Source organism: Rhinolophus ferrumequinum, chromosome 7 (assembly GCF_004115265.2).
Source record: "Rhinolophus ferrumequinum isolate MPI-CBG mRhiFer1 chromosome 7, mRhiFer1_v1.p, whole genome shotgun sequence".
In the NCBI taxonomy this organism is placed as follows: Eukaryota; Metazoa; Chordata; class Mammalia; order Chiroptera; family Rhinolophidae; genus Rhinolophus; species Rhinolophus ferrumequinum.
The window spans coordinates 23,609,609-23,622,226 of record NC_046290.1 but is presented as its reverse complement, the minus strand read 5'-3'; the positions used below and the strand labels follow the sequence as shown (position 1 = coordinate 23,622,226).

Below are 12,618 nucleotides of genomic sequence, written 5' to 3'. Positions count from 1 at the left end.
TCAGGAGACATGATAGTGGTCTTCATGTATTTTAGTGTGTGTCGTGCAAAGGGAGACTTCTTATTTATTTCAGACACATAAATAGAGCCAGAGTGGAAGTTACGGGAGATAGAGTGCACCTATCTATGAAAACTTCCACAGTTTACCAAAATTGCAATGGGGTGATCACACAGAGAGATTTTCATACCATCTAGTAAGAGAGCCAAAAAGCACCTGCCATGGCGATTTTACAATGAAGCCCTGTGCTGCATGGGAGATTGAATTAGGTGACCTTTAATATGCCTTTCGAATGTAAGATTTAATGAACAGAATCCTACTTAATATGATTTTAGTGAAGTTAAGACTATACACAATGCTATGTGAGTAATTATCTAATTATCTTTGTGTAAAACTTTAATTTCGCTATCAAAACTCAGGTTAAAGGTCTCTAATATTTTTAGTTAATTTGGGTAGAAGACAATTTTGTTAACATCTCATTAATTATTATCAGTTCTCATAAATTATACATTGCCAAAGAAGTTTATTGTAGTTGTAATATTCTTTTCACAGTTTAGATTGAAGAAGTGATTAACTTAAAATAATCATAGCTAGCAAAACTGTATATAAATATCTTCATTTGTAAAAGTTAAGTTTGGATACTATTAAAATCATGTAGAGATAAGAAAAATTATTGATCGTTTGATCTTTGGTTTTTAAGGCACTGTGCTAGTTATACTGATTATCTGATGAATTTCTGATGAAAAGATTAAATTACATTACTTTACAAAGATAATCTTTTGACACTGATGAATTATTTTCTGCCTGTGAGTTCTTTTGTTATATATTCATCTGTGTTTCTTTCCTAGGAATGGAAAGAACGTTATGGACACAGTAGGGAAGATTCCACTAGAAACAGAAATGTTCATATTGACCCAAAAGAGTCAAACTTCTCAGATATAAATACCAACCGATGTAAGTAGTTTATTGTCTTAGAAATTTTTTTATTATGTTTGCTTGCATAGAGACTGAGGATTAGGATACTCATTCAGAAATGCCTTTAGAGAACTGTAAATGTGGTTCTGCAGTGACTTTCCTTTTTCATCCCTTAATGTTATCAGAGGTAGGAAAATTGAAATATGTATTCTAGTAGGAGAAGGAGATACCTGGGCTAGCAAATGAATAGTTGTAATTGTACTACCCTAAATAATAGTTCTACTTATCCCAGGCATATTTATGTAGGTACTTATTTCTGCTATTTACCTAGATATTTTTCTTTACTTTTCTATTAGTAGATTTAGGCTACTCAGTCATTTTTGTAATAATTTACTGACTGACCCATATACATTGAATACTGTCCAGGTATACAGGGAACATAAATTTCCATCCTTGGGGTGTTCATAATTTAGTGAGGGACTCATACCAGGCAGGAGACGTCTGTCAGTGTGTTGGGTTAGGAAACCTCCCCACGTCCTTCATCCTGCCATCTGCCCCTGGAAAGGTGACAAGAAAGCTTTTTGTGCAGGACCCAGCACGGAGTAAAAGATGGAGGTTGTCTGTCTTAAGGGGAGATGCAGGAATGCTGAGAAAGCAGAAGGGTACAGACCTGATGCTCAGGGAACTCACCTCAGGGGATGGAAAGAGCAGTTCTTTATTGGGAAAGGATTTCCGTGATAAAGAAATACTTAGCTGAGTATTTAGAAATGAATAGTACTTAGCCAGGTGAAGATGTTTTAGGCAGAAGGAAGAATGAGTGACAGGAGAGATCCTTTGGGGAAATGCAAGTTCTTCTCTGTGATTAGAGCTTCAGTAAAAGGAGCCTGATAAGAGGCGAGGCTGCAGATACAGTTGGGAAACGTGTTATATTATTGTGCTCAGAAGTTTGGAATTTATCCCAAAGATAAGATTTCAATCTGGAAAGAAGCATGCTCAGATTTTTGATTTAGAAAGATTTTGACAGCATGATTTTCAGGGAAGTGAGACACAGAAACCAGTTCTATTTTGGAAATGCAGTCAAGACATGATGAAGGCCTAAAATGAGCAGTGTCCTGGAGATAAAGAGGAAAGGATGGATTTGAATGACATTTAGGGTGGAAGAAATAGGAGAGAGCTAAAGTTTAATTAAAGCTAGGACATAGAGGGAGGATTTTACAGAAAGATTTTGAAGTTTGGTTACCATGGGATAGGAGTTAACAGAGAGAGAGAATCTGAGAGTGTGGGAGAATGGTTCAGAGAAGAGGAAACAAAGTCTTAGGATGATGAGTTAGAGAGAACGTAACATGTGGTAGGCAACCAATATTTGCCAAATGAATGAGAGGAAAGATGAAGGGCAGAGTCCAAGATGACGAAAAAGTTTGGTTTGCCTTAAGATAGGTTTGCCTTAAGTTTTCAAAAAGAACTATATTATACAGTCATTTTGAAGCTATTGAACTGCTCAAAACCACATTGCAAACATTGAGATTGTGTATGAAGAAACCCTATCCATGTAGGGAAGGGAGAGTTAGTGCTTTAGATGTGGCTGACCAGGATGGTAACCATTAGCCACAGGTGACTGTTGAGCATTTGCATTGTGGCTGGTGTTCTACAATGAAATAATATTTTGGCTATATTGGGTTAAATTAAATATATTAAAATTAATTTCACCTATTTGTTTTTAATTTTTTAATGCAGGTACTAGAACATTTAAAGGTAAACATGGGGCTTACATTTTATTTCTGTTGGACATTGCTGCCCTAAATTCTTGCCTGATGGGAAAAAGATTTAGGCCTTTCTTAAAGCGCTGGAGTTGAGTACACTGTAAAGAAAATCCTATCCAAGAAATTAGGTGGGACAGTCCCTGGATTCACTATGAAGCTAACTGAAACTTGATTTGATTATGAACAGTTTCTCTGTTATGATGCCATAGTGAAATATTAATGCTACTTCATATTAATTAAGTCTTTGCACTGTAGCTGCGTCTGAGCTTACACTAGCTACAAGGGAGAACTTTTCCTTGTTATTTTCTATCATACTATTTATCATTTTATTCTGATTTTAAGGAACCACATGATTATCTTTTCTTAATATTGTCTTCACAATCAAAATTCAGATCCTTTATAATCTTGACTTTCCTGTTTGTGAGTCCAAAGACTTGAGCCCATAAAGACAATAGAAAAGTAAACATTTTTTTCCTTCCTTTGCAGCGGCATCCAAATATACCAGAGCTAATAATAGGACTGAAAGGGACAGAATAGAACTCCTACAAGATGCAGAACCTTTGGATTTTAATGCAGAAGCGTTTACTGATGATCCTCTTGAATCTGAATCAGGAAGGTAAGCTCCAGCTGTGTCATCTTGGCTCCAGCACTCCTCTAAAATTTTAATAACGTACTGACTTGATGAAATAAATAAACGTAAGGAAAATGTTTATCTTTACTACTAATGAAAAGCATATTAAGCAACCTTTAATACCTTTTTATACATTCTAATGCTTTTCTGTTTTTAAAATTATAGCATCCAGTGGTGGTAATTGAAATTGGTATCTTAATAAACTAATAGTGGTATTATAAATAAGCAAGAAAAATTGAAATTGATAGTAAGAATCTTAAAAATGTCCTGACAATCTTAATAATTTCTGACAACCTCACTTATGAAGTTTGTTATATTTAGCAGTAGCCACATAGCTATGACTGTGTGTCAGACACCATTCTAAGCACTTAAACAATATTGTATTTTGTGGTTGTAATTCCAATTGGATTTGAAATCAGAGAGGCTCAGTAATTTACCCAGAGTCACACAGCTTGTAAATGGCAAAGTCAGGTGTTTAAACCTTAGGACTCTGGCTACAAAGTCTGTGTTTTTAGCCACTATGCTATGTGGACATAATTAAACAAAACCAAAAAATCATATGCATAAAGATATTTGCTATAGTATTGCCTTTAAATAGCAAAAAACAAAACAAAACAAAACTCGTATCGTCTATTTATATTCAACAATCAAGAGTGGTCATTAAATCTTTTAAGTTCCATGGTGTGTTTTATATCTCTTCACCCCTTTCTTTTTACATCTCTCACTCTGTTATACATGTGTTCCAGGTGCTAAACAGTTGTTGGTTGGTTTATAATTAAGTAAATCCCTTTGAGATAATGTCCTTGGAGAAGAAATTTCTGCTTTCAGCTACTGAATAGATTTTACAGTGCTTACAAATTAGGTAGCCACTTTCTTTTAATGTGTCCTCGTTTTTCTCTCCTCCTTTATTATTTTTCATGCCTTAGATCACTTCTTTATCCACCTTTCAGGTATCAGCCTGGTGGACGATACCTCTCAATGTCTCGCAGCAGAATATTCGATGATGTTTAAAGTCTGGAAGGATTTATGGAATAACCAAAATCAACACATCAGTTCAGTCTTTATGAACATCTACATACCCTAGAATTTACACTGTATTCTCAGTGAAAAGTGTCAGGATAAAAAAGATGCTGAAAATTACATCTTAGTAATAATGGTTTATTATTCATTGAATAGAATGTCATCTTTTTGAGTAGGATTTATTACATACCATTCCTGAAGTGTCTGCCTTAGAAGCACAGTAACAGTGGAAGGATTTAATTCATGATAAAGAACAGTATATGTCGAGAACATGTAGTTCAGTTTGTTTAAAAATTTTTTTTCCAGGAAAATTGTTTTAAAGGTCCAAGGAAGGTATAAGTCAAACTAAATAATATTATACCATTTTATTATTGTGATTTACATTTTTGCTGTTTCTAAAGAATACATTAATCCTGTATTTCACAAAGAATTGGAGACCTCAAAAAATAACTATATTTACAAAACCCATGTCTTAAAACAAGGCTTACTTGCCAGTCATACCTGAATGTAGAAAGCTCTTTTTCAACTCTATGCATGTTAGTGAGGTTTTTGCATGTACAATTAAGATTATACTTCAACTGATAGTGTTAGTGTCTTTAACATGTGTTTCATAATCGGGTGATGTATTTTTTCAGTCTTTGGTAGTAACTGGAAATGGTTTTATGCCTTTGGTCTTATTTTGTAAAAGATTTTCATTTCAGAGAGAAGTGTTCACCTTTATCATTTAGCATGTTGATTTAAGGTTTGATCATTCCATTTAAAGAAAATCCTAAGCATTAATGGTAAATAGTGGGGTTTTTGTTTGTTTGTTTAATTACCAGTGAGTCCCACAAAATTTTCTAATTTTTGAAGGTGCCTGTTTATACTTTTTGAAAAAGAACATCTGGTTACTCAAAGGTAAATAGTGAATCCATTTACTGTTATTACCAACATTTAAATTGTGTTTTATAGAAAACAGAAAATTACAGGCATATCTTGGAGATATTGCTGATTTGGTTCAAGACCACCGCAATAAAGTATCAAGATAAAGTGAGTCATAATCTCTTTGCTGGTGAAGGATCTTGCTTTCAGTTTGTAAAAAATGTTAACGTCTGGGGCACAATAAAGTGAAGCACAATAAAATGAGGTATGCCTGTATGGTAGAATGGAAATATGTAATAACTTGATTAACATGCTAATTATTTTGAATTGATTTTTTTTTTTAACCTTTGTGTTTAAGCCAGCGTTAGGTATTACATTTTAAATCATCAGTGCTTTATTTACACAGTGACTATAGTTGAGCAGAACATGCTTGCAGAGACATTTTTATGCCCCTGAAATGTTTGCGAGTCTTAGAGGATCCATAGTATGTATTCACCCAGTGGTGACTGTACTTGAGCTTGCCCACGACAGTCTCAGTAACACCTATTATCCTGTGTAATTTTTAATACTGCTCACTTTCACTCTGAAGTATTGCAGTTTGAAGATGAATTATATAGTTACTCTAACAATAAGATTGTTTCTTGAAGGTGACCTTTCCCTGAATCGTAATTTAAATTTTTTATTTTCCTCTTTACTTAGTAAATTTTTTAAGATGCAGATACCGAAAAGAATAATGTATCATCCTAATTACCTGATTTTCTTCAATTTTTATGATTTTTGAGATTAGGTCCTCTTTAAAATAATTATCAGTGGATAGATTTTACTCTGAATTGAAGGTCATAGAGAGTGTCCATTTAGAAAATACACACACACACACACACACACACACACACACTCTTATCTTTTATTGTAAACTGTAGTTAAAGAGCAATAGGCCAGGAGCAGAGAGAATGTAATATTGTTTGTAACTTCATGATTGACCAGTGAATACTGTGGGCAAATCAAGTAACCTGTCAGTGCCTCTATTTCTTCATTTGCGAAATGAAGATGATAGTTGGGATTTACCTTCTGATCTACCTCACAAAGCTGTTGTGAGGGTTTTGCGTTGATGTTTGTATACTGGGGTTTAAAAAGAAAACAAATTTGACTGTTAGCTATGCTGTTTTTCCTGGTGGTACTTGAAGGTGTTGGATGGGGAAATGATCACCCCGCAAAGGCGTCTAGTTTCTCATTATTACAGAGAAGCTTACAAATCCCCAAAGCAAAAACTCTCTTGGGAATAATTTCTCAAAAGTCCTGTGAAAATGGTATTGTTTTGTTATTTAGTCTTTGGGTTTACTTTGGAATAGTTTCCGTAAGTGTAATGTTTCTCATCAGATTTTGTCATAAAACTCAGATGCTGTCGTAGAAAGAGGAGTAGGAAAAGAGAAGAAATGATCCAATTCCTTTTATAACTTACAATGCCGTAAGAGAAATTGATAGGAATGTGGAAGGGAGTGTACCACTTCCTTTATTAAATTTTTATGACTATAATAATGGAAGCATACTTCACAAACAGTAGATTCCCTTTATGACTTTAGAGTTATTTCCAAAATAATTTTTGGTTATTTAAGTAATCCAGAGTATTCAAATTTTTAAGCAGCATTTGTCTTATAGGATTTTATATACAATCATATAGGAATGTTATCTGGCTGGGTAAATTGAGTTCAGAATGTAATGATTTAACCCCTGAAGACTAAGAGTTTATTGCTGGGGAACTAAGTTAATATTTATTAACCCACTTTGTGTAAAAACCTGTAGTAAAAACAAAAGTGTTTTTTTTTTTTTGAGAAGCTTATTAAAATGTAATGACATCTGCTGTAAAACATTACTACTAAATTAATACACTTTACATGCAAAGTACATTTCTTGAAGACTTATTTCTGTCAATTACCTTTTGATGTTTTTCTTACATAATAAATACCTGATCAAATTTTCTAAATTATTTTTCTAAATAATTGTTAGGTAAGGATATTTAGTAAGCTAGTAATTTAAAATAACCATTGAAGAAAGTAATAATAATCTATTAATTTCATGAATCACCTGTAAATGGCTAGTTAATTTTTGTTACTACATCAATAATCAGTTATCAATAGAGTGTTTTTGTGAAAATCATTAATAAGAAATAAGCATAATTATTAGAATTTTTTCTCTTACCAAATGAATACAGGGTTTTTGGAATAATTTAATCATACAAGAAGACCTCATTTCACAAGAGCGGTAAGAGCTAAATCAAAACATTCAAGGGTTTTTGATTTAGAAAGGATAGATCAGAGATTTTGACAATTCTTCAAAAAGAAATGCTGCCAATTGATTTGTTTTTGGACTCTACTATTTGATTAGATTATCAGTTCTTAAATTTATGTCTTTTGTGTATCCAAATGAAATTAAATGTGGATGGGAAAGGCAGTGTGTATTTTCATAAGTATATTTTAGCATATTAATGAAGGAATTTCATTTATGTACAATAACAAACTTCACTTTCTTATGCCTTTAATAGATTTAGAGAATGGTCTAGGTAGTGTGTTGATTACCATTTTAAAGGAAAAATAAGCTCTCCATACTTATAATTCACACTGTTCAGTAATGTGAGTTTTCCTTGTGATTTGAGTGGACCATGCCTGAAAATCACAAGGATAAATATATTTACACTAAGAGACAAAACATGTCCCTGAAAAATCTTAACATTCTTGAATCTCCAAAGTGTAATGATATCGTATTAAATTCTAAATATTGAGAAGTAAATGGATTTAGAGGTTTATCTTATCCTTTCTTTTCTTTTTCCCTTCCTCATTCCTTTACACCTTCCTTCCTTTCTGAGGCCTTTCTCTATAGTGGGAGTTTTAACTTGGTGACAGATTTTTCTTCTGTTTGTTTTGTGTACACACACAGTTGTTTTTGTTGATCAGTACGCTTACATGGAACTAGTTCTGACTACAAATCCCACTACTTAAATAGCGGTATTGCACCTAAACTAGTGAAACAGATTTTACTATTCAACTAAGCAATATCTGAATGTAAATGTGATGTATACTGGCTCAGTGTGTTGTCTTTTACATCTCCTAGGATAGCACACCAGTAAAATGAATTATTCTCAATATAATGTTTTGGCATAGAAATGGATTTCCAAAAACAGTGATTGTTAAAAAATGAAAACAAAATACATTAAGAACCTTGAAACCTGTTTTTCTGAAAAGGAATTCGTAAGTACCATACGCCATTGTTAAAATTTTAATTAGGAGAGGTTGGAATAATAAGAGGGTTATAGGAAGCCTTCTGAAATACGAATTCCCTGTGTGTAAGATACTTCTTTCTAACTCAATGACTTTTTCCTGCTCAGAGACCTGGAAGACAGGCAGTGTTATTCCCTTCCTAGTTCCTGGGGACCAGGCCCTGTGAACCACCTCTCCTAGCAGAGCAGGCACTAGCATTGCTCATCCCCAGTACCATTGCAATGGTAACATGACTTCACCTCTAATTCCTTTCGTGTTCAGCCTGGTTTTTCTAAAACTTTCTTCTCATTTTCAAAAGTTGTGTCCATTGAAGTTGATGGAAGCCTTGTTGTAATTTAAGTTTGTTAATAATGCAAGAATATTGGCATGTTCCTCTTCTCATCGATATCCTGAAAGTATTTGTTTTTAACACATTCCCTGGGGAGAATTAACTTTTTTCTCATGAAAATATTTTCTTTTGTGGTTATCTTGATCTCAAATTATTTTTACAAAAAGTGATTTTTTACTGTACTTAGTGCAGAAAAAATAGAGAGTGGCTTACTATGGCAGACATATGTAGGGTAAAGTCATAATTTATTAATCTGACTATACAACACCATTTTGAGTTGATATTATTGCCATAAATCTTATCAAACTAGTCATTTAGATCTGTATTTCTCAAAAGAATGCTGGCTAGCATCTTCCCTACTTAGTACCGAAGTTGTAGGGGAGAGACTATTTATTTATTTTTTGAAAGCAATCCAATGGATTTGTTTTTGTCCATATTTTGAAAACAGCTTGAAGGATTTTTTTCTCATTTTAGAAGGTAGAAACCTGTGGACCTGTCTTTTAAATTACTGTAATCTAATATATATTTATAAGTTATAGCATTGAAAAAGAGCTCTAATGTTGTTAATTTCTGGTATTTAATTTTTATAAAATGTTTTTGTAAGTAACTAATTGTAGTAGTTTAAAAATCTTTCTCAAATAAGTTCTGCCCAGAACCTAGTTCCTTAGGGCAATATTCTAAAGTTCAGTAGTCTAGTGTGAATTTGAAATATTCCTACTTTTCTTCAGTATCTTTTGATATATACCAGTACCCAAACAAAGTATACCAAAAGACTAATTTCTGTGTTGCATTAGTAAAGTATATGATATTTATCTAATTCAGTGGATTAGGTGAAATAAAAGATAAGTCTTTTCAAATGTGTACCGGATTATAATTTTTCAAAATATTTATTATGTTCATTTTTTGTGCATGATGGCAAATTTATCTTTAATCAGCCATTGCTACCTGATATGTAATGACAAATGTTTTTCTATCTGATCAGTGGGCTGTAGATTTAACTATTTTTCTCTTCAGATTCTCACTACGTTTTCAAATATGTATTTGGAAAAAGCCACAGTGTTACCTATACATAAATTAGCATCTTTGGCCTTATCTATGCATAATGTTCTCTCATTTTGGTTTTGACAAACTCATGGACTTGCAATTACTCTGTAGTATTTTAATTTATTGATGTAATGAATTTTTTGAAATGTTAATTTGATTGGCTGTTAAAATACAGAAAATTATATAGCTTTGCATGAAATAAAGTACATTTCTACAAGTTACTAAGAAATTTTGCTCATTATTTATGCATTTTACATCATTGACATTAAACTTTTTAAAGTAGACTGAAGCATTCGTTGTCCCTTATGAATTTATTAACTGATATCATAAAATAAATGTTTTAAGATAAATATATGTGCTTTAGGTTCCATATCACATTATCCTGTGTTTATAATTAAAATAAGTAATTGTTATAAAAATTAGAGCAGAAATCACTGAAATTGAAAACAGGAAAACAATAATGAAAATCAACAAAACCAAAAGCTAAGCTGGGTGTTTCAAAAGATAAATAAAATTGATGAAACCCTAGCCAGGCTGAGCAAGAAAACAGACTTGCTTTTCTGTATACCAAAAAGAACAATTGAAATTTGAAACAGAAAACACCACCATTTACATTAGTCCTAACTAATACAATAAGACAAGAAAGGAAATGAAAGATACACATTTTGAAAGGAAAAAATAAAACTGTCTTTTGTTTGTAGATGACATGATTTTCTATGTAAAAATCCCAAAAAAACTTCTGTAACTAATAAGTGATTATAACAAGTTTGTAAGATTCAAGGTTATTACACAAAAGTCAGTCACTCCTATGTACCAGCAATGGACAAACAGAATTTGAAATTAAAACACAATACCATATTCATTAGCACCCCTCAAAATGAAAGATTTAGGTATAAATTTAACAAAACTATATAAGATCTGTATGAGGAAAACCACAAAACCCTGATGAAAGAAATTAAAGAATAAATAAATAGAGATTTCATGTTCGTGGATAGGAAGACTCAATATTGTCAAGATGTCAGTTCTTAGATGCTGAGTGTGTTTTCTCAACCACTTCAACGTTTTAAGCAATTTCTGCTTTGGTTGACATGAAATTGCTTCCCCAAGCAGCTCCCATTTTCATCTCCTGCTCACCCAGCCCCAAACTCTACCAGGTGGTTCTGGCAATAGCTGGAGGCCCATACTATGTGTGTCACCACCAGTGAGCCCCACCCAGACCACATGCAGGACCAGGCCCCCCTCCCCCAGGGAAGGATGTCAACATGTTTCGTGTTTCATAAGCCCAGGCCACGATGGCAATGGACCCAAGAGTTTCAGGGAAATTCCGTGTATTCCTGAGTCAGATCTAAGCTCCATGCACACCTGAAGATGTGTTGCTACTCTGACATCCTGAATTCCTATCCACACATCGGGTACTGTTTTCCCAGTCATTTCTCCAGTTTCCAAGAGCATTTAGCGTAACTCCAGTGCTTAAGATAGCTCTATTTTTTTTAGTAACACATAACCACTTGAGCATTGTATTTCTCGTCCCTTCTGGGGACTTTTTTTCTAATATAGTCTGATTTTGTTTTGAAACTTTGCTTTTGTATGAACTCTCAGCAGGAAAGTACTTCTTGCCAGTTAGCTATTAACAGAAACAACTTTTGATATGTGATTTTAAAGATTAACCCTCAAAGTTCTCTTCATAACGCCCTTGACATTTTGGGTTGTTCTATTCATTTTTATTTTGCTTTTTTTGTGTTTTTAGTTTGTTTTTACTTTTGCATTTAAGACTGTTAAATTTGATTTTGTTTTGCTCAAAAGAAAAAAGATGTCAGTTCTTCCCAACTTGATCTATAGATTCAGTGTAACCCCATTAAGGTATTTTGTGGATGTTAACACAATGATTACAAAGTTTACATGGAGAGGCAAAAGACCCAGAAGAGCCAACACAATATTGAAGGAGAAGAACAAAGTGAGAGGATTGACACTACCCAACTTCAATATTTACTCTAATGTTACAGTAACCAAGATATTGGGGAATTGGTGAAAGAACAGACAAATAGATTAATGGAACAGAATAGGGAGCCCAGAAATAGACCCACATAAATATAGTCTATTGGTCTTTGACAAAGGAATAAAGGCAATTCAATGGAGAAAGGAGTCTTTTCAATAAATGATGCTGGAACAACTGGACAACAACATACAAAAAGAAGGAGTCTACACACTGACTTTATTCCTTTCACAAAAATTAACTCAAAATGGATCATAAAGCCAAAATTACACAAAACTGAAATTTTGAGAAGATAACATAGGAGAAAACAAGGTGACCTTGGGCTTGGCAATGGGTATGTATCATGCAAACGTGTGTGTATGTACATCAAGAGACAGGCACAAGAATGTTCATAGATTATTCATAATAGGCTCAACCATAAACAGTTTAATCAACAGAATGGATTTATTTATCCAACATGATAGATAAATACATGAATAACAATGAAAGGGAATTAATCGCTGCTGTGCAACAATGTGGATGAAACATGTAATGTAAATAATATAGTGTGATTCCTCTTACATAAAGTTAAAAAAACTAAGTGGTAGAGTTAAAAAAAATGAATGCACTGTAGTAAAACTATTTTAGAAAAACATGGAAGAGATTCCTATGCATGCCAAGCTATTGCTTACCTTGTAGGAGGAGGAAGGGATAGTGATTGGGATGGAGCACGAGAGAAGCTTCTGGATTGCTTCCTGTGTTCTCTTTCTTGGGTGGTTATTTATAGGTGTTCACTTTGTAATGCATTGCTGAAGTAT

General features: G+C 33.3%; 1 protein-coding gene across 6 annotated transcripts in view; it reads left to right on the top strand.

The window, feature by feature from the left end:
- The window catches only part of LMBRD2 (LMBR1 domain containing 2), a 41,244-nt gene extending 31,210 nt beyond the window's left edge, over positions 1-10,034 (top strand). For 4 of the 6 annotated variants that reach the window (XM_033110368.1, XM_033110366.1, XM_033110364.1 and 1 more), the window contains 4 exons: positions 846-951; positions 2,647-2,664; positions 3,159-3,288; positions 4,254-10,034. In XM_033110368.1, coding sequence (XP_032966259.1) covers positions 846-951; positions 2,647-2,664; positions 3,159-3,288; positions 4,254-4,314 — 315 coding nt within the window. In that variant the 3' untranslated portion in view covers positions 4,315-10,034. The remainder of the gene's footprint in view (positions 1-845; positions 952-2,646; positions 2,665-3,158; positions 3,289-4,253) is intronic. The other 2 variants (XM_033110370.1, XM_033110369.1) reach the window with 2 other exon arrangements.
- The last annotated feature ends 2,584 nt before the right edge of the window (positions 10,035-12,618 follow it).